This window comes from Mastomys coucha, unplaced genomic scaffold (genome assembly GCF_008632895.1).
Source record: "Mastomys coucha isolate ucsf_1 unplaced genomic scaffold, UCSF_Mcou_1 pScaffold7, whole genome shotgun sequence".
NCBI classification, from domain to species: Eukaryota; Metazoa; Chordata; class Mammalia; order Rodentia; family Muridae; genus Mastomys; species Mastomys coucha.
The window spans coordinates 83,349,979-83,375,977 of record NW_022196913.1 but is presented as its reverse complement, the minus strand read 5'-3'; the positions used below and the strand labels follow the sequence as shown (position 1 = coordinate 83,375,977).

At 40.7% G+C, this 25,999-nt stretch overlaps 1 protein-coding gene and 1 long non-coding RNA gene across 7 annotated transcripts in view; one reads left to right on the top strand and one right to left on the bottom strand.

The window, feature by feature from the left end:
* The first annotated feature begins 31 nt into the window (after positions 1-31).
* On the top strand, positions 32-2,295 carry LOC116082283. Its single transcript, XR_004115230.1, has 3 exons — positions 32-118; positions 1,389-1,540; positions 2,250-2,295. It is a non-coding gene; the product is annotated as an uncharacterized LOC116082283 (long non-coding RNA).
* Positions 2,296-15,455: 13,160 nt separating this feature from the next.
* Positions 15,456-25,999, bottom strand: part of Pkhd1l1 (PKHD1 like 1) — a 165,167-nt gene continuing 154,623 nt past the window's right edge. For 4 of the 6 annotated variants that reach the window (XM_031358649.1, XM_031358650.1, XM_031358651.1 and 1 more), the window contains 4 exons: positions 23,591-23,737; positions 22,702-22,855; positions 20,264-20,521; positions 15,456-15,567 (listed from right to left, as the gene is read on the bottom strand). In XM_031358649.1, the coding sequence (XP_031214509.1) occupies positions 15,557-15,567; positions 20,264-20,521; positions 22,702-22,855; positions 23,591-23,737 (570 nt within the window). In that variant the 3' untranslated portion in view covers positions 15,456-15,556. Of the gene's footprint in view, positions 15,568-20,263; positions 20,522-22,701; positions 22,856-22,971; positions 23,190-23,590; positions 23,738-25,999 lie in introns of those variants that run through there. The other 2 variants (XM_031358652.1, XM_031358653.1) reach the window with 2 other exon arrangements.

Below are 25,999 nucleotides of genomic sequence, written 5' to 3'. Positions count from 1 at the left end.
AAAAAAAAAAAAGCGTCCGGACCCCGCCCTAGCTCCGCCCTTTCCCCGCCCAGAGCCTGTCTCCAGGCCCTCGCTTCCGTACTCTGCCCTCTCGTACTTCTGGCCCAGTAGAGGAGAGGTACGTCATGGACGTGCAAGCCGCAAGCCAATGAGTGCATAGGGGCGTGGTTAGTCGCGACCAGGCTGGCTCTTTGGCCTTTTGTTAGTAGTGTGGTGTTGGTTGAGGTTTTCTTTTTTTTGTTTTTTGTTTTGTCCTGGAGCGATTGGGCTCCTCCCAAGTTGTTCTCCTTTCTCCTCTTGTAGACGAGGGTCTCCCCTGTGACCAAGTCTCCTCCTGTTCCATCCTTAAACCTGTCTGCATCTGGATTGTGAAACCTTGGAGAAACCCCTCCGTCTCAGAATGATTTGGGTGTGACTAGGACAGACCCTAATTATTATGCATAATTATTATGAAGAGACGTTTACGTGTCTCTTCAGGAGTTTATCCTGCTCCACTTAAATCTTAGTCCAGTTTTTAACTGAAAGTAAGGTGGGTGTTTCCTCTAAGTCCCTACTTATGTCCTGCATCAAGGGGGTTAGCCTTTGTACCAAGCTCTTGTCTTTTTTGTGGTTCTCTCTTGCGATCGGACATTTTTCTGCTGTTTGATTGGCTTTTTGCTTTTACTTTTTATTGTAAAAGTTACTTTGTTCCATAAAAATACTTTCACTTAGGATTAGTGAGATGGCTCAGTGGGTAGCTGACTGCTCGTCCAGAGGTCCTGAGTTCAAATCCCAGCAACCACATATGGTGGCTCAGAACCATCCATAATGAGACCTGACACCCTCTTCTGGTGTGTCTGAAGACAGCTACAGTGTTCTTAGATATAATAATAAATAAATCTTTTTAAAAAATACTTTCACTTAAGGATACATTGTAACTTGAACAGACGCCTCCTCCTACCCCCTTTTTTCATCCCACCTCCCATAGACCCTTGTTCTTCTAGACAGTTTCACTTCTACATTTATTCATATGTATATATACACATATATTCTTTTCATGTTTTTTTTTCTATCTTGTATGCTTGTAAAAATCTGAGTTTATTGCTCTGTGGACTAAGAACCCTTAAGAAGCTACTGTAAGGAAGTGGCTGGTAAGGGAGTGTGGTAGTGTGTGTGTGTGCATATATTTATATTTATGATATATCCAAAAACTGAAAGCAGTTTTTTTCGAATTCTTGCTCAACTAGCCTTTCGTTCCAATACTTTTTTAAAGTTTCAGCTGCCTTTCTTTCTCACCATGATTTGTCTATCTATCCATTTAACCTGAAATATTTTACCCCCATTGTCTTCACTGCAGTCTGCTCCATATTTTTATTACTATTTATTGTGTTTTATTTTCTTTGAGAAAGGTTCTGCAATCCTAAAACTTAAGCCTGTTCCACCTCAGCTTCTACAATATTCTGAGATTCCTGGTGTGCGCCACTAATCCAAGTCAGCAATTTAGTATGCTTTCGCTGCAATGAGGAAGAAAGGAAATTTAAGAGTCTTTCTCTGGTTCTAGGTAAACATGAATTATTTAATCTGGGGCTTCTCTTAAGTGAACTTACTACTTGCAATGCTTTCAGTGCTGTCAGTCATATATCAAGCAATCATAGATAATAGCCATTCAACTATCATAAAACTGCAACATTTTTAGTAACTACACTTCCCCACATCAAATAAATAAATGAATAAATAAATCCTCCAAAGTGCCCTAAACAGGTATTCTAGCTACAATCCAATCTAATATTATCCAAATTCCAATAATCTATAATTTTTGCCATATTTGATTTCCCAAAATCCCAATATGAGCTTTTTTTTTAAATTTGATGACTTACATCTTTGTTTTAAATTACTTATTATGCCCCATGATAATCTTCCTTTTCATGATTTTTTATAATTCACCATTTCTAAATTGAAAACACAAAGGAGGCACATACTTCTACAGAAATCCTGGCGACTGGGGACATGTTTCACAACAGAGAACAAAAGGAAAGCAACTGTAAGGAGCCTCAATTTCATTGAGAAAATGCCTCTATAAGATAGGGCTGTAGGCAAGCTTGTGAATCATTCTGTTATTGACTGATGTGAGAAGGCTCAGCCAATTGTGGGTGGGACCACTTCTGGGCTTGTGGCTCTAGCTTCTATAAGAAAGCAGGCTGAGCAAGCCACATGGAGCTTGCCAGTAAGCAGCATTTCTACATGGCCTCTGTATCACCTCCTGCCTCTAGGTTCCTTCCCTGTCTGAGTTCCTCTCCTGACTGCCTTCAGTGATGGACTATGGATGTAAAAGCATAATACAAATAAACCCTTTCCTCCTGAACATGCTTTGGTCATATTTCATCACAGCAATGAGGATCCTAAGATAATGACAAAACTGCATATTGCAATTCAAATTCACTTGTAAGATACCTGTAAGAGGATATTTTAAATCTCATTGATGACCTTACATGCCAACACTTCAGGACCCCTCACTGGGGACTACTTCTTGAAATGTGCAACTTTAAGTTTTGTCCATTGCCTAAATCTTGTGTGGAGGCAGAAGAGAATGACCAGATGTAAAGTAGGAAGAACCAAAGAGATTTTAGAATTCACAGTTCATTAAAATTACCATTAGAAAACACTCATAGACTATAATCATTACTGCCAGTAAACGACTTTTTCTGAATTGCCTTTCTCCATGGGGTCTAGCTCATTCTGCCTGTTCTGTGCATAAAATGTTTGCATTTTAAACATAAAAACATTTTAAAGCTTCTGATCTGTCTCCTTTTGATTTTACTCAGGCTCCCTTTGGGAGAGTCTTCGTTGGTTAAGCTCTTCAGCTGGGGTTGAACCTGGTGCACTGACCCTGTTCAAAGGTTGGCAGAGTCCCGTACTTCTACATTACCCCACCCCAATATCTGAATTTTCACCAAAGGGTGCATTTTTTTTTGTCACACTGATAAAACTTGGACATTAATAGATTTTTATTAATGAGAAGCTGTTCATGGTTGAATACAGATTATGAATTCACATTTATTTCCTGATCAAGTGAGACAAAAGCTTGCAGCTCATATCATAGAGTGACAGTCTGAGCAGGCATATTTGAGCACAGATTTTTCTTTTTTGATAATTTTAGTAGATTGTTTCATTGGTCTGTCTACTAGAGAATTTTATTTGATTTTAAAGTAATGAGTGTCCATTCTATGAAGCCACAGTTATAATGGGTATTCTCCCTTGGAGATGGAATGGTTTCTGTCTAATCAGGAACTTGTCTCAATTTCATTTCAGAGAGGATGTCATAAGAGACTATTCTACTTCTATCATGTTTAATGTTCCAAATAGATTTTTAAACTTCTGAAACTTTTAGTTCCAGAAGCTATCACATATATTTAAGAGGCATTTAACTATTATAAATTATTGTGATGACTTCAAAAATGTCAATACTGAGTTGTATATTTTAAAATAAATTTTGTTAGTTTAAACAAATAAAAAGAATTAATGTCAATATTCTGGAAGTTTAACCATTCTTGATCACTGATGATGTTTAAAATGAGCCAATTTAAGCCAGGATAAAATATATATAAACACGGGTTTACTGGGAAGCTGCTCTTGGAAGGGTGTGTTCACTGGCCCCAAGGAAGGAGACCAGGGAAGTCTCCATGGAAAGGGACACTGAGGAGAGGGAAAAGAGAAAGAGAGAAAACGTGTGCACAGAGAGAAGGAAGGGAGTCGGGAGAGAGAAAAAGAAACCAAAATGTCTGGATTGTATAGCAAAGAACCTCTGTGGGAATGACAGCACTGCTAATGACCTGAAAATTCAGGCTTGGGGGCAGGGTATGTTATGTAGGGACTGAGGAATGCTGGGAGAACCTGGAGGCCAGTTCCTTTTTGGTAAGTAAAATATGCCCCTTAGCTCTTTGTTCTGGGCTCTGAAATCTAATAACTAATATTTAGGGTTAATAGTTTAATAAACAAACTGAACAGTTTAAAGCATCTTAAAAAACAAAAAAACTTCTCGTGTATGTATGTTCTTTGGTTGGTGGTTCAGAATCTAGGCCTCCCCACTCATAGGTAGCAGATGAGCAGCTTGACTTTCATGTCAAGAACCGGAACTAGGGCTGTGCCAAAAGCTCTTACCTGTATGTGGGATATGTTCCACTACTGGGCTGCCTTGTCTGGCCTCAGTGGGAAAGGAAACTCCCTGGCCTTGCAGAGACATGAAGTGCCAGGGTTGAGGGCATACCTAGGAGGTCCCCCACCTGCTCAGAGGAGAAGGGAATGGGGAATGTGGGTGGGGGATGGGGGAAGGATTGTTGGAGGGGTTCACCAGGAGAGAGGCAGTGAGGGGGATATAAAGTGAATAAGTAAAAAATTAAATTAAATTAAAATCTTCAGTGTTATTAAGTGAAAATTAACTTTCCATGGAGCATTTAGTTTCTCCCATTGTACTGCAAGGAACAATAACCTATTGCTCCGTACAGGAAGACATGAGAGCTAAGAGCAGTTGTTTAGGTTAGCCAATTTCTTCAGAAGAGGCCTGGATAGAAATTTAGGAAAATAACACATTTTGTACATTTTTTTCTTTTTTCTACTAGAAACAGATTAAAGTGAAAGAAGGCTAAGTTCTCACTCTGTGTCTAGGATTATGGTTGGGCGCTGTAATACCACTTGGCCCATCCCACATTTATTTGCTACTTCTTAGTTCAATTAATTTTTATCTGAGCATAATATAGACATCTATGGACTTTTATGACGTCCGAGTGCAAATGTGTTGATTGCCATACAACAATATAGAATACTAATATGATCTATCTTGTATGCGGGTTACAAACCGGACAATAGTGTGAACTCACAGTGAGAGACTTCAGCTATATACAGCAAGCTGAGCATGACAGCACTGACCTTCAACAGTGTGAAGCTTCAGTTTTTATATCTACAATATTAGATTAATAAAATTTTCCTCATGGATTTATTTCTAAACTCAGTGCCATGATGTGGAAATGTGTTGGAACTAGCGGTAAAAATCAGTGAAAGTCTCCAGACAGACCAGCCTATCACTGTCACATCCAGTAAAACCTTGAGCTCACTACTGGATTGCTGGTTCCAAGGAAAACAGAGGTGGATTTTTTCCATCATCGTCAATGGCCGTATTTGCCAATAGCATATCATTTAAGAAGGAAAAGGAGCAGGATTATTAGGGGTTGAAGCTGCAGCCTGAAATTAACTCTGGCCCGTATCCTCTGCCCTTTGCTTTAAAGGCAGTGAAAGTGCAGAGTTCAGAGCTGTAACACTGCAGCTGTCCTCTTGTCTCTCAGACTTAGTTACTACTCATAATGTTATCCATGCCAAAGGCAACCCATTGTGTCTGCAGCCCATCATTTCAGCACACGTAAGCATCCTGTGATGTGGTTTTGAGTTTTGTTTGCGCCCTGTAAGTCAGCTCCATGCTTTGCTGTATGCTTATTATAAATATGCTTGGGTGCAGCCTTCTTCATGATTTAAACCCCTTTAAAATACATAGATCCAGTTAGCACTGTCTGTCAGTTCAAATCTATTTGGGAAGTTTTCTCTTCATAGTTGCTATTTAAGGTCTGAGTGTATTTCTGACTGTGGTTTTGAACCTCCTTCTGGCCACCCACTTCTGCCCCTTGAAAATATCATATTAGCAGTCTTGTCAAAGACATGTGTCTAGGTGTTCCATATGTTTAATATGATAGAGCTACTCGTCTCACATAATGAATATTATAATCAAAATTAAACCTCTTATCAGTAAGGTTTAAGTTCAGATTGTAATCATACAAAAAATACTAAAAATTTTAAGACATATATTTTTTCTTTTCAGGAAGAATTTACATATACAAAGCATCATCAGCCTAAATACATGAATCGCTCTAAAAACAGTGAAAATGCTCTTGTCATGTAGTCAGATATACTCATAAATATCTTGTTCAAAAGGAATTATTTTCTCTCCTCATAGGCACAGATCCCATTGCCATAGCAACTGTAACCAGTTGCTCTAAAACTAAGTGTGAATTTTATACAGTATTATTTGAAACATTAGGGCTATAAATCAAGATGAAGTACAATTTCTATAATATTTGGAAAGTATGTTTTTATCTAAAAAAAAATACAGTTTAGGAAAGTTTTTGTTATTCAGCCTATTAGTTAATTGACTTAGAAAGTTTCTTTTACACTTAAGGATATACTGTGTGCCAAATCCTCATTTAACACTCAACCTGGAGGAACTTCTTAATAAAGTCAGCATTCATGGACAAATAACATTCATGGGGGGTACAACTTTTCCGTTAGGATCCAATCATTGATTCATATTCATATTCAAGAATTCCTTAATATATTAGGCCCTGTGAATAGAACAACAGGCATCCAGGCACTTACTGTATGTCTTCTGGTGGGCACATCTTTTTGCTATTACACAATTTATGTGACTGTTGTCTGGAGAGAAATCAGAATAAATAAATGCTAGTGTATCTTTCCCTGGAAAATGGGTATTTGTGATATGTGGAGCCCATAAGAGTAAGCTGAAAATGCCAACTGATGAGTGTGGACTCTGTAGATAAGAACTCCCTGACCAACCACAGATTGGGTCAAGTCAAAGTATAGCTATTTCTGCTTTGGATTGTATAGAGATGTCTTAATTTGGGTTACTATTGCTATGATGAAACAACATGATGAAGCAACACCATAAGCAAGTTGGTGGAGGAAAGGGTTCATTTGGCTTATGCTTCTACATCCATAGTTCATCTCTGAAGGAAGTCAGGGCAGGAGCTCAGAAAGGACAGGAACCTAGAGGCAGGAACTGATGCAGAAGCCATGAAGGGATGCTGCTTACTATCTAACTCCCCATGACTTGCTCAGCCTGCTTTCTTTCTTTCTTTTTTTTTTTTTTTCCAGAGCTAAGGACTGAACCCAGGCCCTTGTGCTTGCTAGGCAAGCGCTCTACCACTGAGCTAAATCCCCAATCCTCATCCTGCTTTCTAATAGAATCCAAGACCATCAGCCCAGGGGTGGCCCTACTCCCAATGGTTGGGATCTCTCACATCAATCACTAATTAAAAAAATGCTACCCTGCTGTGCCTTGACCTGGGACCTCTGACTGCTGTGCTAAGATCCGTGACAAAGAGGTCATTATAGTTTCCCAGGGCTGTGGAGGTTAAAAGTAAAGTCAAGAGACATCCAGAGACCAGTGGACCCATACCTCGGGGCACGAGTGGGAAAAGAAACCTACAGAGCTGCTCTTTGCCACACAGCAAGATAGACATACAAAGACTCTGCCTGCCACCATGGTGAGCAGCTCAGGAGGAGGAAGACATAAGAGACCTGCCCAACGCCATGCCATGCTAAGCTGGTAGGGAAAGACATCCAAACATTCGGACACTTGCCTGCTGTCACATGGCTCTGGTAGGCTGTAGACACACAGAGTCCTGCAATACTGGCAGAAGAGGTCACCCAGAGGCTCACCAGCACCATGCCACACCTGCAACAGAAGCCACTTCAATGTTTCAATGTGCCAGGGTGGTGGACAGAGGGGAGAGAAAGTGAAGCAAAACAATTGGAGCACTGTGAAGGGAGATGAACCTGGAGACTCTAGGGAGGAGAGAAATACCCTGTTTTGAGTAGTCAACCCTTCTGCCTGAGGTTATGGTGAAGTCCCCGTGCTATCAAGTGGTCTGTACTGATGTGCATAGCTCATAATACCACTAGAGACCATGAGGATATCTCTGGTCTGAGCAATGCTTGAAGAGCATGGATGTCCTGGGACTGGGCAGGATTGGCCCTGCCCCCCATTGGTGTCATGGTCTGGAGAGCTGGCCCTACCTCACACTGGATGCAGTACTCCGGAAAGCAGGCCTTCCTGGCAGGGAGTACAGGCAAGGGGGCCCAAGGACATAAGCATGGGAGAGATGGACCTGCCACTCATCTGCCATGCGGTGGCCCCTCATTGGCTGCAACATTCGGCAGAGCAGGCCTGTACCTTGCCTGGACAGCACAGTAGTGCTGGCTCTGGTGGAGTGGGTGTAGGTGAGCCAGCTGGAGAGCAGGAGAGCAGGAGAGCTGACCCTGCCTCCTGCTCATGGCAGAGCAGTGCTGGGAAGCTTGCTTTGGTGGTACTGATAAGCCAGAGGTCTCCAGTACAACAAAGCGTATCTCTCTCTTAGCTGCCCAACATAACCAAAAAATATGATCCTGTTGTTAAAAGCACCAAACACATTGGTTGCTGAACATTCTGAAACCAATTTTGAACTGACTGTGAAACTTTCTTCCTGCATCTAGGTTTCATAGTGCTAGAAGGTCCTGATCACAACACCAGAGAAGAAAAGATATCAGTACCTGTCACTGGACTCTACTGGCTGCAATACTGACTTGTCAGACAGAATGTGTCTGCTAAAGCAATAATAGAATGTCTATTATAGTGTAAACAATCATATTCTGATTGTATTTCAGGTCTTTTCCACAAGAGGGAATTCAGCCCTGGTATTATAAATTAAGCCTGCCCAAAATCTCACACCTCAACAGGTTATAGACCCTAGGAAGGAACCTATTGATGTTATATTTGATAAATAGCATGTTCTTTTGCTACCTTCTAAATATTTATGTTCATACCTCCAGATCTATGCTGCTTTCAACTTTGTTCTCCAGTGGTCAACAGTCAATTCAGACTCATACCTGGTCAAAGTATTAAAAATTAGTAAGTTAATGTGCTCTTCCCTAAAGGAATCACCCATAACATTCCCCACACCCATCCCCAAAGCGCAGGACATCATAGGGGAAGAAACAACGTCAAAAAAATAATAACCAAAGAGTTGGGAAGAAAGCTCTAAAACGTTATCTCCTGGAGATGTCATACGTATCTGTTGCCTCTAGGAATTCATGCGGCCAGGCAGTGGTGGCGCACGCCTTTAATACCAGCACTTGGGAGGCAGAGGCAGGTGGATTTCTGAGTTCAAGACCAGCCTGGTCTACAGAGTGAGTTCCAGGACAGCCAGGGCTACACAGAGAAACCCTGTCTCGAAAAACCAAAAAAAAAAAAAAAAAAAAAAAAAAAAAAAGAATTCACGGTGTCTGTGGTTACCTACACAAAACCTGTATAAAATAAGTCACTCAAAATCTCAGCATAAATGGAAGGAGGTTTGTTAAGCCTGGAAGTGTTTAGGAACCCCAAAATACCACCAAGGAGCTGTTTCCGATGCAATCACATTAGGGTCTTTTTATTACAAGCTCGGGCTTGGGCTTTCCTCCAACCCAACTCTGACAGAACAGGGCAGGAGGGTGGAGCTCCCTTGAACCCTCAGCAGGGCAAGATTTTATAGCAATGGGAGCAAGCGAGGGGCTATCCAGCCAGGCAAGCATCTAATAGAATAACTATTGTAAGAGGACAAGTGTGTATTCTGAAGCAAAACCATGAACAACCACAAAAGGTCTGAAAGTTCATCTGAGACAATCAGACTAATCTTTGATTGACTGTTGCTAGGACGTAGCTAGGGAGTAACTCTCGGGTGTGGGCCAAGAACAAGCCGTGGGGTCCTTCCTGGTACTTACAGCTTGAGTTCTGCTGAAGGTCAAGTTCTCAGGCTTTTTTCATTTAAGATGGAGGCTGTTTCCAAGATAAAATAAGTTTGGCCTCTCAGGTTTGAGCTCAAGCTTAGGTGCTGTTCGTAGTTGATGGCTACTAAAGGTGAGTCTTCTTTGTTTTTGCTGTTTGGGTTGTGGCCACTGGAAAGCTGACTGTGTTCTAGTAAATGGCTACATAACTGTGTGCCTATGACTAGCCATGAAGAACAAAAAGAAGAGTAGGAGGAGGAAGAAGAGGAAAAGAAAAAGAATAAGAAGTTTGGATCTCCCTGCTCTCGTGAATCATTGACCAATACAGTCTCTGAGGGAAGTGGGAGCAGAGATGATGTGCAAGGGTTTGGAAGCCCTGTAAGTACTTAGGGTGAATGAGTTTGGAAGCCCTGTAAGTACTTAATGGTGAATGACCACGCAGGGAACAGCTATTGGGAAGCAGATCAACTTTTCTTAGAGTGATTCAAAGCTTATAAAGTTTTGGGTGACTGAGAGTAAGAATATCTAGGATGGGCTAAGGTCCCTGGCTGAGGGCTTAAGGCACCAAAATGCCTCATTAGCATGGGGAAGCATTCCAGGAATCTCAGGTACTGGTTGAACAGGTTTTATCAGGAGAAAGGAAATTGATCCTGTAATCTAATTGAGGCTATGTGACACTCCTTAGGTAGAGGCGGTGTGGGTGTGGGGGATTAGAATTCCTCAGACAAGGTCAGAGGAGAAGCCCTGCCATTACCTGTCAAGCCCCAAGAGGCTATCCAGTCAATGGTAGACTTCAAACTTAACTAGCAGAATTTTCTCACAAAGAAGAAGAAAGCGGAAGAGGAAGAAAGAGAGAAGGAGGAGGAGGAGAGGAGCAGGAAAGGGAGGAGGAAGAAAGAAACCATGAAGTTGGGAAAGGACATATTGAGGGAGTTTGGATATTTTGAAGAAAAGAATTGTGTGAGTATGACCAAAATACATTGTATCCATGTGTGAAATTCTCAAAGTATTAATAACAAAAACATTTAAAAGAATGTAGTATTCACAGTAAAGGAACCATACTCCTATGATTTGGGTTTTCTTGATAACTGGCTTGTCCTACTTATTTGAAATGTATCTGGCACCATTCATTAGCAAAAATAGAGCAGGGTGAAGGGCGAAGAGAAGCGTATAGTTATGTCTTACGGGGAGTTCTTGGGATAAGTCATAAGGTTATTTCTGTTTCTATAATTTATTACAAAGGACTTAGAAACTCTACCTCAAATAAAGATGAGGACTAGTGTTAGCATTTCCTCTAGGCTCTGCCCCACACTATTTACTGCCTGACTTCCTATGGAAGGGGCTGCCCTCTCCTCACTCTTATTCTCTTGCTCTCTAGCTCTAACCCTCTTCCCCACTCTGTCCCTTCTTTTCCCATTCTTGTCCCCCCACCCCCATGTGTTCATGGCCAGCCTCTACTCCTCTGTCTCTGTCTCTCCCTGTCTACTCTCTCTGTCTCTGTCTCTTTCTTATCACCCACTACCCTGTCTGTCTTTCTCTGTCTCTACTACCCCCTCAAGTCCCCTCTCCATGCCCTGAATATACTCTATGCTATACTCATCCTGTACCTGATACCTCAGGGGGAAGGGATGCCTCAGCATGGTTTCTCAGTGTGAGGGACTGAACCCCTAAACTGTAAGAAAACAAACAAAACCCTTTCCTTCCTTTAGCTGCTTTTGTCAGGATATTTTATTCCAGTGCTAGGAAAGGCGATGAAGACAAGAACAAGATGAGCCATGTACGCACCATTTCAGAGACCATACAAAGAAACTTTTTAGAAAGATCAGACACAATATCACAAAATATAAATATTTTACTTGATATAGAAAAATGCAGGCAGATACTCTTGCTTCCTCTTCCCTGGCCATTGCATAGATCATGATGAGAGTGATATCATCGCCATTTTTTCAGATCTTAGAACAGTGCTTAGTGTGAAACAACAAATTGAGACTCAATGTCTCTTAAACTATGTACTCACAATGCAGATCACTTTCTGCACTACATGTGTAGAGTTTTTGTTTCTCCAAACACTAAGCAAGCAATCGGTTCTGTAGCAGACACCCCCTTGGGCTCAGAAGTTAACTCAGTTCTGACACTCTCTGCCTGGAGATAGTATCAGGTCCCAGGGTAAAAACTCGGTCCCCAAACTACTTCTTTCATTTTAGCTGTTAGGGGTACACACCAGCCTTTGGGTTGTCTTAGCTTGTAAGACTCTTTTGAGCCTTAGTTTACCAGAGACCCCCTGAGTGAACTATTTGGAACCTGGATCGATGCAAAAAGCAAGAGGATTTTATTGTTCCAGTGCACTGGGATCGTCCCAGACCCGAAGGAGAGGCAGTGACCCCTGCACAAAGCAGTGAGCTTTTATACAGTTTTCAGGGCAGCAGCCACTAGGCACAATGTGATTGGCAGAACAGTGTGACTTTTTAAACTGATTGGTCTTCAGGGAATGAAGTGATAAGGACTTCCCTTAGTCTGAAGGTGGGCAACGGTCCTGAGGAATGTGTCCCCACCCACAGGTCTGTTCTCACCTTGTGGTCTGAGGAATGTTAATTAGCCTCTCCCTTTCAGAGGAGCAAGTGTTCCCTGACCTTCCCAAAGTCCCTGAGCTGACTTTTTCAATCTGTGTTTCTGTTTAATTGACTATGAGTAAGGATCACCACAACCTCTTCCTTGGTTTGACTGTAGCTCACAGAACTTAGGGATACATACATATATACCTTTATTATAAGGGGTGTTACAAGAGACACAAATGAGAATGTACAGAGAGTTTCCATGGTCTCTTTTTAGGCCTGTATCTTCCATGGATGTCTGTAAGTTTAACTACCCAGAAGCTCTCTGAGCCTTGTTTGTTTAAGTTTTTTTTGTTTGCTTGGTTGTTGGGTTTTTTGTTTGGTTGGTTTTTTTGTTTTGTTTTGTTGTTGCTGTTTTTTGGCCATTTCATCTTGTATCTAATACCAACAGACTACCTAGGAATACCAGTCTGGCATGGCTGTATTTCCTTTTAATGTTGTTTCCTCCTAACTATAGGACAGGACCAGCTTTGAAATGGAGGTAGAGCTAGAGTCTTAACTCTCAAACAAGTTAGGCCAAATGATGTTGGGGAAAATCAGAATAACTGTGACCTGCCTGGGAAACAGAAATTGTATTCTTTGGCTGCTCTTTTCAGTATAAGTCATAAGCCAGTAATGAAAACACTCAACACTTACACATGCATGGGTGTGCATACACACACACACACACACACACACATGCACGCGCGCGCACACACACACACACACACACACACACACACACACACACGGGCACGCGCACATTCCCACAATAAGCATACCCTCTCATACACAGAGTGATTTTTCTTTTCAGGAATTGAATAAAATAGCCCATTCTAATATGTAAAATTATTTTAATTATTAAAGTATCAGTTTCTAAAGCAAAAATCTCAGAAAAAATATTTAAAAGCAAGGAATTTAAAAGAAAGGGGGACTACTATATGAATTTATACAGATTTATGAAGCTGTACTGCCTATGGATTCCTTAAAACTGGGAAAATATAAAAAAGTTATTAATTTGTGGTTTTTCTATTATAATCTACAATGGGATTGTAATATGACAATTCTAGAAAGTTCTTAAAAACCAAAAATTCGAGAGCCAACAACAGCTAAATCAGTAGCTTTTTAAAAAGTCTTTGTCAAAGAAGACAGGTTTTAGAAATCTTCTTTCTTGCCAAGCATCACATTATAAAACTTCTGCAAAGGTCTACAGAAAAAAAAACTGACCAAAAATTTCCAGTGGGTGAAATTAAAACTTATGTGAAAAAAGATCTACATATGGTACCAATCTTTTGACTCTTATTACTTTTGTTTTTCCTGGAGATGGTAAATTACAAATCTAGAGATATAATTTTCTAACAGAAAGGAAGTATCATGGAATGGAAAGTAAATCAGACTTGCCTTAGAAAGCCCAACCTGAAGTCTCAGCATGGAATATCAGTGGTTTGGCCTCCTCAACCCCATCTTAACCAGATGCTTCCCAGGCTGTCAGGGAAGTGGCTGAAGGGACTACAAAAATGCTCAGTTACCCAGTGATGTAAGACCAAGTACCAGTCATACTCTTTGACACAGCAAGTGTTTGTCACAGGGCTTTCATGTATCTTCTTTAAACCTTCTTGTCAAGGACTGTCTTACCTACAGTTCTCATAAAGTTATGACTCGTTCTACTCCAGCCGTTGACTTGAGCTTTTTCTACTGCTTCTAGTCATCCATTGGCCTGCTTCCCCTCTGGTCACGTTCCCTTTTAGGCAGCCTTCCTAAGCAATGTTTCTCATTGTTGGACCCTCCCTCACCAACCTCTCGCAGTGATCTATATCTATAGCTATAGCAATATCATCTATATCTATTAATCCATCTATCCATATATATATAGAGAGAGGTGCATAGCTCATCCTGTGCATGTAGAAGATGTTGTGATGTTGTACTGAGTAAGTTCTGCCCCTCACTACCCAAACCTGCTACAGCCTTTATTTTTGGTCCATATACTCTTCCAATGTATACACTGAACTTCAGGAACACATATTAAGTTTTCCATGTGTCAAATGAAAGCTCTTTTCTCTTGGCTTGGAATTAGAAGCTGATCGCCTTACCCTTTCTGTTTTGAAATGTGGTTTCTCAAAAGATCTGGTCTTGAAAAACATTCTTCCTTTAATCTTTATGCTTTTAGGCTACTTGCTTTGAAATATGTTACATATTTGTGTGGTGATCTCCCTTTGAACTTACTTTGTCTTAGTCAAATTTTATGTTTCTGTATCTGGTTAAAGATACATCACCATGACTAAGAGAACAAAGAAAATTTCCTCAGTTGCACTGACAGAAGGGTGCCTCTTTCCCAAACCTTATCTCTCTTCTCTTTCACTTCCAAGGATGTCTAATAGTGATCAGAGGGTGAATACACCGGGAGATGGTTCAGAGGGGATGGTACACAGGGAACAAAAGCTTGGGTTTTGTAGAATTCTATCAACGGTCCCAAATAGGAACTTTCCATTTTAGAAAGCTCCATGTGGACCTGACAGAAATATGGCTACCACGCCATTATTGCATGTTATAACAAGTTAATGATTCCCTTTAACATTTCCTGAGTAAAAGTTGCATTTTAACAGTATGAGGGCTTTTGGGTAACTTTATTAATCTGTGACTTTCTGTATCCTCTAATGTATCCTCTTGGAAAATAAGGTTTTTGTTGTCACATGCTCAGTAGAGACCTTTTTAAACAGGAATGAGGGCTAAACTAAAGCTAAATTTAGATATGATTGAATAGCTCATTTAGGGACCCCCAAGAGAACATACTTTCCTTCTGGAATTCCTAGAATACCAGCAGACCTGAAAGGCTGGCTCAGCCTGATGAAGATCTAGAACAATCTTCCCACTGAGACTTCTAGTAAGTTCAGTGACTTAGCCTGTTGGTAAATTGAACTTCATGAAGTACACAGAACAACAGAAAAGGTTGATTATTTTGATTGCTTTTTGTTTGCCTGTTTTGTTTTTGAGACAGTTTCATTGTGTAGCCCAGTGTGGCTTGGTGTCCACTGTGACATACCCCTCTGACTCCTCAACACTAGGATTAAAGACTTTAGCATCAGTTAAAGAGCTTGGTTCCTTCAACTTCTTAAAGGATTCTCTGCTTTGATGCATCCTGGAGGGTGGACTATCACATCTGAGACTGCTGTAACTTTTAATGAAATAATAACATACAAGTATAAGGAATCAACAAAAACCTTTGTATTTTGAGGAAACCTGAAAATTTTTTGACTAAATGTAATAATTACATGTCAAATATTACAAAAATATTTTAGCAATATTTCCTTGAAAATTCTGTAGGCTTTTTCTTGTTGTGCAGCCAAGTAGCTGATGCATCAGTAGTATTCCAGTTTTGTTTTCAACTTGTTCTTCTGTAGGGCACTTCAGTTGCTTCCTGAAAAATGACAGTCATATATTTTTAAAAGGAGGAATAATGATATATTGTATATATTAAAATGTGTGTCATTAATTTTAACCTTTAAAATATTTCATGGGTTGGCTAAGAAGGTAAAAGTAACATTTTATGATCATTTCAAAACTTACAAATTTTGCATTAAAATCAATAATACTTTCTTGGTGAAAATGCATATAGAGTTATGATACATATACCTTTTTTTGGTGGTCTTTGTAGATGTTGGCATTTAGTCTAGGCCCTGCCCCACAGTTACCTGGTGACAGCCAGGTGTGCCTGACTCACAATAAAAGGGGCTGCTTGCCCCTCCTCAGTCTCTTGTTCTCTTCCCTTCTCCTGTTCTCTTGCTCCCTTACCTTCTTCCTCTTCTCTTCCCGCTCTCCTCCCCCTCTCTCTCCATGTGCTCATGGCTGTCTTCTGGCTGTCTTCTACTCCTCTCTCTCTCTCTCTCCCTCTCTCTCTCTCTCTCTTCCTCTTTTTCTCTGTCTCTACTACCCTCTCAATTCCCCTCTCTATGCCTTAAATAAACTCTATTCTATAATATTCCATCATATGACAGGTACCTCAGGGAGAAGGGATGCCCCAGCACGGGCCTGCAGAGGCACCCCCTTCCCCCACAACATACCATGCCTCCACCAAACATATTCCTTCCTTCCCTATTTTATTTTATTTTTTTAACCCAACAGTAGATGTTTGCAATTTTATTTAGTAGAGTGGGGGTGATTCTCTTAAAAGTAAACTATTAAATCACAATAAAAAGTCATAAAAACCTAGTGTTTCAATGCATTATGGGAATTGAACTTTCACGTTAATTATAAATGTTTATTTAATAGCAAAGTGGAAGCCATTGACTTTTTTTTTTTTTGAAAAACTCATGGGAAAGACTCAATAACTATATAAACTAATTGAAAATATAATTTTTTAAATTGGCAAAATATCAAAAATTGTGAGGGACAGTCAAGGTGACTTTGAAAGATAATTGAAAATCAAGCCATTTGATTACCAGTCACAAAATGCACTAAACCAATGGACTTCTAAATTGCATTTGTTGTACTATTAAAATTTTTTGAAAAAAAAAATCTGTTCTTGTATTAAAATTCTGGAGACACAACATCAAACATAAAGCAGAGTTGTGCCACTTGCCTGTTGTTTACCTAGACACTCCTAAGGTCCCTCAGCTTCATCCCCACTTCCTTCTCCCTTTTCCATTATGTATTCAGCTGTGAGAAGACAATAGTGGTCTTGCCACTAGCAGATAATCCATTCAGTTACTGGCATTGATTTCAGCCTTCCCTTGCTATTGTTACTCCTAGAAGAAGCATCACAATGCCTGCTCGCCCATCCTGGCTTCCTTTACACCACATTTAAAATCCAGTCTTGAAATTTTTATTTCAATAATTCAGTAGTTGAAATTACTGTCCCACTTCAGCTTTTCTTCAGTTTTAAAAGTGTTCCTTATGTGATGCTTCCTCTTCATTTTAATCTTTTACATCAATTATAAACGATTAATATTTGCCAACCCTTTATGCCCCTGGCTATTTAACATTTCTACTGTAAGTCAGAGCTAAGGGCTTACTCCTCTTTGAAGAGTTAATATCAATTCAAGTGCAATTTCGGTACCCATACTACATTAGCTGATTAATGAAAAATATATTTTGAATGTAAATTCAATGCAAGCATATAAAAGTCTCTGGCAATTATATGAATGAAAAAATCAAGGAATTGGGGAAAATGTTACACAGTATGGGAAGGAAAAGGGAAGTTGACTAGAGGAAGCTGATTTTGAGCCAACCTCAGAGAATGCTGAAAGAGGTAGGAGGACTTGAGAAGTAGAAGAATATAGTCTAGATGGAGAGTATGTAGAGTGGACTGAATGAATTTATTTATGTATTGCTTATTTTTGGTACTGAGGTTGAACTCAAGGCCTTACACATGCTAAAAAGTCTAGCACTGGGCTATATAGTTGTCAGCCTTGGAATTTAGAACATGACGTCAGTCTTTAAAACTGTTCCTGAGTCTTTGGTCTTGATTGCATTTCGTGTATAGTGAGGCTTGGCAGTAATAGTTTAATAGATCTCTGCCAACAAAATAAGCCAGTTCAGGCTGAATTGTGAGTAAAAAGGCAGATTATTTGCTGGTAACTCTCAGGTGGGTTCAATGGCATCATGTGAAGAGGCCATGCAGACAGAGAGACAGCATGGGGTAGGCACAAAGAGAGATATCCAGAGAGAAAGAGAGAAAGAGAGAAAGAGAGAAAGAAAGAGACCAAAATGTCTGGATTACATAGGGAAGAGCCTCTGGGGAAGGGAAAGATCAGCCCCTGGGTTGGAAGGTTGTGTATGCCATCCATGCACTGTCACAGGTAGGGACTGAGGGATGCTGGGAGAACCTGGAAGCCAGGTCGGCTTTGATATGTTAAATAGGGACCTTAGCTGCTTATTCTGGGTCTGAAACCAAAGACTGTTATCACCATATTGTGCTTTAAAAAGTGAAATCTAATGACAACTTAACAGATTAAAGTAAACAAGTTCATGAAAAAAAGTTTTAGAAGCTAATACAGTGAATGAAAAGAGAATACAGTGAGAAGACTTTGAATATAAACAGATGATATAATGCATTTTGATCTGATGAAGATGGTGAACAGTTCATGATGAATGTAGAGTTCAAAGGAAAAAAAATAAAGTCTAAATATGAACCAGAGGGGTCAGGAAAGGATGCTATCAGTAACTGAGAAGAGATAGGTGTGGGTGATATGTTAGAACAGAGGCTCACGTCAGGACATACCACACATTGGGCCCAAACAGTTCGACATGTAAGAGGTTTAACTGTGAGGGAGAGAGGGGAGCAGAGAGAGAGGAGGGAGAGAGAGGAAGGGAGCGAGGGAAGAACGCTCCATATATATACATACATATATATACATACCTATATATACGTACACATATATACATACATATATATACATATGCTAGGAGCAGATATGACAGGTAGACAGATAGTGAACTGGAAAAGATTAAAAGAAAAGGTAGTCTTTTTGATTTACAATAATTCTAAGTGGTGTTGAATGTCACTCATAAGCAGAAAATGAAGCCTGAGAGTGTTGCATAAAATTTCTACAATTTATACAGAGAAGAAAAATGAGGAGCAAAGAGAGATGTGGGTGTAGGAAAGGGTCTATTGAGATGTGGGTGTAAGAAAGGGTCATATATATATGTATGTATATATAGGTATGTGTATATATGTATGTATATACATGTGTATGTATATATGTTATGTATGTATGTATATGTATATATATGTATGTATGTATATATGTGGGTTCTGACATAGTGGCCACAGGTAAAGGTGGAAGGTGAGCCCAATGGATTCTGTGAATATGGTGGCTGTTGCCCTGGCAACAGGTCTGTGAGGCCCGCCCATGTGATGTCTTGGGCTTTGGAGGCCCTGATGCTAACAGTGGGGAAGTGGTATATGAGGACTCAGTGCTGAATACATTTAGTTGAAAATAGACCCTTTCCTACACCCACATCTCTCTTTGCTCCTCATTTTTCTTCTCTGTATAAATTGTAGAAATTTTATGCAACACTCCCAGGCTTCATTTTCTACTCATGAGTGACATTCAACACCATTTAGAATTATTGTAGATCAAAAAGACTTCCTTTTCTTTTAATCTCTTCCAGTTCACTATCTGTCTACCCGTCACATCTGCTTCTAGCATCATTTTCAGCAGGTCATACCTTGATGTTACTCAAGCCAAGCCAATGAGAGCTCCATGGCCACAGTTACTGGTTCTCAGATAAGCTTGTGTCTCAGTCCAGCTCAGTGACTTGGCTGTGGGATTGGGCTGTAAGATCTGTTGAGGAGAGTGTCTGTGGTGCCCTTCCCCCAGCCTTGAGCAGGCTAAACAGACCTTAACTGTTTGCCACAGTCAGTCTTCCACCGACCTAGCCCACCTAGGGTGGAGACTTCCAACCTCTTTGGAAGTTTTTTGTAATATTGTCCAGCTGAAACAAAGGATGGGTCTGTGGGTTTTTCCCTATATAAACACAGACCTGAAAATTAAACTTGATCAGAAAACTTTGTCTTGGCTTCATCCTTCTCTCACCAGCCTCATTTCCATTTCTCACTTCCAGCCTCCCTTTCAGGTACCCAGTTCTATGGGGCTGCTGGGCAGCTACAATCTGTGTATTGCGTTGGCTGCTGGATCGTATAACATAAATATAGGTGTATCAGGACCTTTGCCACAAAGATTAGGAGGAGTCAGAGTAACATTGGAGTTATCACTAGGTAGAACAGAGCCAAGAGGTAGAAAAAGATCAGCTGGAGTCCTTGACTCTGCTGTGGCAGAAACCAGACCACTTCTGGAATTTCTTAGTTAACTGGTTAGTTGCATAAACCATTTCAAGCTTCCTTGGCCCTTTGTAACATTTGGGTTACAAGAGTTCTTGAGATTATCTGCATCTCTCTAACCCCCACATTCTTGTATTACAACACACAACAGCAATATCAGTTTCATAGAATGATCTTGTCTGCCATTGAACTTGTACTTCTCTTTGCCCCTCCAGTGGTGCCAGACGCAACTGCTGTGCAAAGAGCTTTTGCTCAGGAAATACTTGCTGCTGGTTCCTTGTGAACCTGGAGACATAAGGTTACATACAGAATGAATGGCAACTGCACTCACCTATGGTTGTGTTCAAAATGAAAACGGCAGCCATAAGTACTTCCAAGAGCAGCAGTCTTCCTACGAGACACCCTGCTACGAGAACCAGTGTCTGGACAGGTGTCCCGAAAGAGGGTGCTTGGCTGTGGCCACTGCTGCTGCTGCCACTGCTGCTGCTACTTCCGCTGCCACCAGGGACTGTCTGTGCTGACAGGCTGAAGGGTCTAGATTCCACATGAACAGCATTATCCAGGACAAACTCAATTTTATAATTTTTTCCTAGGAGTGAAAAACATCGTAATGGTTGCCTTCTCTGTTCTTGATCAGTTAGTTCCCACTTTTTATTGGCTTCAAGTTCATGACTAATTTCTAATGAAGTATTTTTGTAAACGGAGTCGAGTGTCATAGTTTGAGTACAGAGAGGAATTAAGAAGTTCTCAGAAGTTAAGTCTGCATCTAACCACAGGCATGAGATGCAGTTCTTTCCCTAGGCAGGTCGATCTGGGATGTGCAAAAAGCCAGCAGAGTAAGCAGAGAGTAAGTGAGTAAGAGAAGTTGTCCTCCATGACTTCTGTGCCAGGTTTCTGATTTGAGCTCCTGCCTGGACTTCCCTAAGTGATAGGTTATTGTCTGGGCATATAAGTTGAAAGGACCTTTTCCTCCCCTATATAGCCAGGTAGTGGTGTTTATCGTAGCAACAGGAAACAAACTTAGGATTCTCTACAGCAACTGGTTTGTGGAACTCAAGGCAACATGTGTACATATTTTCTCCTTTCCATTAGATTGCATAAACTCTAGAGCCAACTTCCCAGCTCAACTCTGAATTCTTGAGTAGATTATTAAAGTACCACAAGTGTACCTTTTCTTAAATGAAAAGGGCATATATTAATTTTTGCTATTAAATATATTTAGTGAGAAAATATGGAGCAATAACAGACAAGAAAAGAATATAAGTCATGTCTTTTTAATATATAATCTCAAATTATGTTTAAACTTCTCAGCATCTGTTTCCATCAGCTACTGGATGAAGCCTCTCTGGCCTCTGAGATGACAATTATGCTAGGCTTCAGTCTGTAAGCATAACAGAATTTCCTTAGTAGTGTTAAGTGTTGGCTACCTCCCATGGGGTAGACATCAAGTAGGGTAAGCTGGGCAAGTCATTGGATGGCCATTCCTTCAATCCCTGCTCCACTTTTATTTCTGCACATCTTGAGCCACAGAGGTCAAGGACACCACAAAAAACCCTACAGAGTTAACTAACTTGGGCCCATGAGGGTCCACAGAGATTAAAGCTTAGTTTTCATATGAATTCTCTAACAGTTGGAGTAGGGGCTCTGTGACTTGGAGTCTGTTGCCTGCCTTTGAAAGACCCCTGTGGGGAGACCCCCACTCAAATCTCGGGAGGACGTGCACCCAAGGAATCACGAGAGACCATCTTGATGTAATTACAAAAGGTAGTTTTATTTTCGGAGCACTCTGGGCCGACACCACACCTATCTCACGCAGGAGATAGTGGAATCGACCACGAGGCTCAGGGTTAGGGGTTTATATAAGAAAAAGGTCTGGGGGAACAAAGGAATTAGCATACTTATACATGATTGGCTAGTTCAAATATTAACTAGTACGTGCAGAACAGAGTGGAAAATTCCTAAGATTGGTGTTAATCTGAGTCAACAGAGCATCTGACCTTAAACCATATCTAAGAGGACCAGATGGCCCACTACTCAGTGTCTGCCCAGACATGTCCTTGCATGCTTTCTCCTCTATATCTTTTTGGCCTGTTAGTAACAGCTTGCTTATTTTTGCCCAGGCTTATTTGGACATATTCGACCTTGGTCCACTGTGTTTTTCTTCAAACCTGCAATTTTCTCATTAGCCAGCACAAGTCTCAAATTTAACTCTTTCACCTTCAGTCCCCTTCCCCCTAGCTGGGGTTCTTTGTATGGCCTCAGTAAAGAGGAAGAGCCTAGTTCTGATTCAACTTAATGTGCCAAAGTAGTTTGGTACCAGGATGGAGGGGATCTTATTCTCTCAGGAGAAGGGGATAAAGGAATGGGGAAAGGGGGCTTAAAGGGTGGAACTGGGAGAAGAGGAGAAAGGGGGCTACAATTGGGATGTAAAATGAATAAATAAATGAATTAATGGGAAAAAGAAGAGAGCCCAACATTTAAGGGACTCATATTTGACAATTAATATTTATACAAATGGAATCATAAGTTATAGTAACAAATTAAAAAAGTTATTTTTCTTTGGTAAAATAAATAAATTTCTTCTACTACTATTTTAATTTATTTTTGTATATTAAATGCATTTTATAAGGGAGACTATATTCAGAAAAAGCAGGCTGTAGCATTCTGGTTTTTACAATTTATTGACCAAAGAATTTAGTTATTTTGTCCACTCAAAATGCACTTTGCTTTACTGTAGAGATATATGAGGATATAATATAGTCCATTTACCTGTTCTGTGAGGAGTGAGGTCTGTATAGTTGGCCCAACAGGTGCTAAATGGAATTGTTGTATTTCCACTAAGGCCACCAACTTGGTTGTTACTGGAGTCCTTTAGGATAGCCTTCAAAGTAAGTGATGTAATTCCAACTGATACACAGTTACCCTCAAGAAAAAAATAGCAGAGGAGAATTATAACAAAGGTCCTGTCATAGCTCACCCAAAAAGATGAACTATTTGTAAATGTCTATTACAAATTTAAAATCTACATAAGCTTCTAACCTCACAGAAACTGGTCTTAAACATGAACAGAGAAGCACATTCCTTTTAAAGAAACATTTGGGAAACAGTAAATAGAAGAAGCTATCCACAGGTGCTGGGCAGAACCAGGCGAGAGGGAGAGAACCCTGTCCAGCTGAACCTCTCCGGGCTGAGCAGGATGGTGAGTGTCGAGGCTCCGATCTGCTGCCTCGGGAGAATAACCACCCCAAGCAGAGAGTCTGTCAAAGCAAGAACTTGTTTTAATGTATCAATCTTCTCTTTATAAAGGGCTGAGAGAGGAGGTAGAGTTTTCTGCTGAGGTGAGATGACTAGGAAGAGGGGAAAGTTGACAAAGGGCATGGAGTGACTGACTGAGCCAACAAAGTTACTCTATGTCAGCAGGAGCTAGGCAAACGCAGGCTTAAGCAGGTTGTGCTGAGTCCCTCCAGTACGGAAGTGACTGAGACAGTTAACAAAACTCGAGCCAGGCTCGGGTGTGTCCTTAAGGCCCAAACCAGGGCCAAATAGGGCCCAACACACAGGTATTGGTTCAACTTCATCCACAGATATTGGCAACTTTTATTCAAGCTGCCAGAGAGTCAAAACCCTTCACTCAAGGAAAATGAGTGCTACAACTCACCTCAGGATCTACTGCCTTTACTGAGGGCTGCTGAGGAAAGGGTTGTCCTGGTTGTGCTGCCACTGGCTGAGCAACCACTGAGAGTGAAGACACAAAGGCCAGGTAGTGCACAGGAAATGCAGCCCTTTCAACTGGCTGGGCCGTCACCTAGCATGGAGAGAGGAAGGAAGTGGTCTTCCAGGACCAGCTGCATTTCACAGCAAACTCAGCCAGGCTAAATGCAGTACTCGGTTTATTTATAACAGTAGTTTCAACAAGTAAAATCAACATTGTTCTAAAATTTCCTTTAGATCAAAGTTGCGACATCGTTAAAAATCTTCAAAGTAAAATACACATGAAAAACTAAAGTTTAGAGGACAAGAAGATCATGTCCAATGACCACCCCTCCCCCCCGTGTGTGTGTGTGTGTGTGTGTGCATGCATGTGCCTGTGCATGTATGTATGTATGTATGTATGTATGTATGTATGTACATATGCATGTATGTGTATCCCTATAGGCATATTCACCTATGAAGGCCAGAGGAGGGTGGAGGAAGGAAGATGGAGAGTAGAAGGATGCCCTGCCCTACACTTTCTGCTTTGTCTGCTAGGGACCAGGTCTCTCCCTAAACCTGGAAATAGTTGTGTTTAAGCCTGGTCAGCAAGCCATAATAAGTTTCCTGTCTCCTTAGCTAGTCCAGCCCTAAGCTACAAGCATGTTTAGCCATACCTAGCTTTAAATATGAATACTGGGGATTGAAATTCAGATCTTCATGTGTATTCATTAGTTTTATGTCAACTTGACACAAGCTAGAGTAATTTGGGAAGAGGGATTCTCAGTTGAGAAAATGCCACCATAATATGGGCCCATAAGAGTTTTCTTAATTAATGATTGACATGAGAGGGCTCTGACCACTGTGGAGAGTGGCCTTGAGCTGTACTAGGAAACATGCTGAGAATGGCATGAGGAGCAAGGCAGTAAACAACATTCCTCCTTAGTCTCTGCTTCAGTTCCTGCCTCCTGGTTTCTGCCTTGAGCTCCTGCCCTGACTCCCCATCATGACAGACTATAACTTTACATTGAAAAACTTATTCCCCCACCCCCATGTTAGTTTTGGTAATGGTGTTTTTATCACAGCAATAAAATCCCTAAAAAACATGCTTGCACTGTAAGAACTCTGACTCATTGAGCCATATCCCAACTCTCAATTTTTTATTTCTTAAACTACCGTATTACCATTTTAGTTAGCCAATAAAAATAAATTAGAAAGGCATGCTATCTAAATTTCTGTTGTGAAATATAAAAAGGATCTTAATTCTTACGAACAAACACCATTTAGAATAAGATAAAATAGCAGAGGTGAGTTGCACACATGCAATCCCCTGACCTCCATTGTCAGGCTCTGGGCTCACCTTGCCATCTTGAGGAGCCACGTGAGAAACCCAAAGTATCTTGCTCCCCAGGATGGCCTGTGGAGGACCCAGGCACAACCAGTTTCTAGCCATCTCCTACCAATCCTTAGGTTTCTACTTGGGGCACAACCAGTGTAGGTAAGCTATGTGTTACCCCCACTCTTCCATTGTCTGACCCATTGCTCTTCCTGACTTCCCAGGGAATCCTTTTGGCAACAGGATCATCCAATCAATACCAGGGAAAACTAGATGGCTAAAGGATAAGAACACAAGCAACAAGTGCCGGGGCAATATGACACCACCAGAGCTCAGCTATCCTGCTACAGCAAGCCCTGGATATCCTAACTTAGATGAGCTTAAATCCAATCTTACAAAGATGATAGAGGCTTTTAGAGAGGAAATGAATATGCTCCATAAAGAAATACACGACAGGTAAAATAAGTAAATAAAACTGTCCAAGAACTGAAAACAGAAATAGTAGCAATAAAGAAAACTCAAACTGAGCCAATCATGGAGATGGAAAACCTAGGAAACTACAGACACAAGCATCATCAACAGAATATAAGAGATGGAAGAGAAAATATCAGGTGTAGAAGATACAATATGAGAAATTAATACATCGGTCAAAGAAAATGAAAAGTTCATGACACAAAAGTTCAGGAAATTTGAGACACTAGGAAAAGGCCAAACCTAAGAATAATAGGAATAAAAGAAGGAAAGGCTTAGAAAACATCTTAAAGAAAATCATAGGGAGCAGTCAGCTGGGAGGCACAGGCCCCACGAGTCTCAGGGGACTTGCAGGGCGGCAGGGATAGGACAAGCTCTAGCCAGAGACACTAAGAACATCTAACACCAAAAATCAAGAGATGGTGAAAGGCAAATGCAAGAATCCTACCAACAGAAACCAAGACAACTTGGCTTCATTAGAACCTAGAACGCCCACTGCAACAGTCCTGGATATCCCAAAACACCAGAAAAGCAAGAATTGGATCTAAAATCATATCTCACAATGCTGAT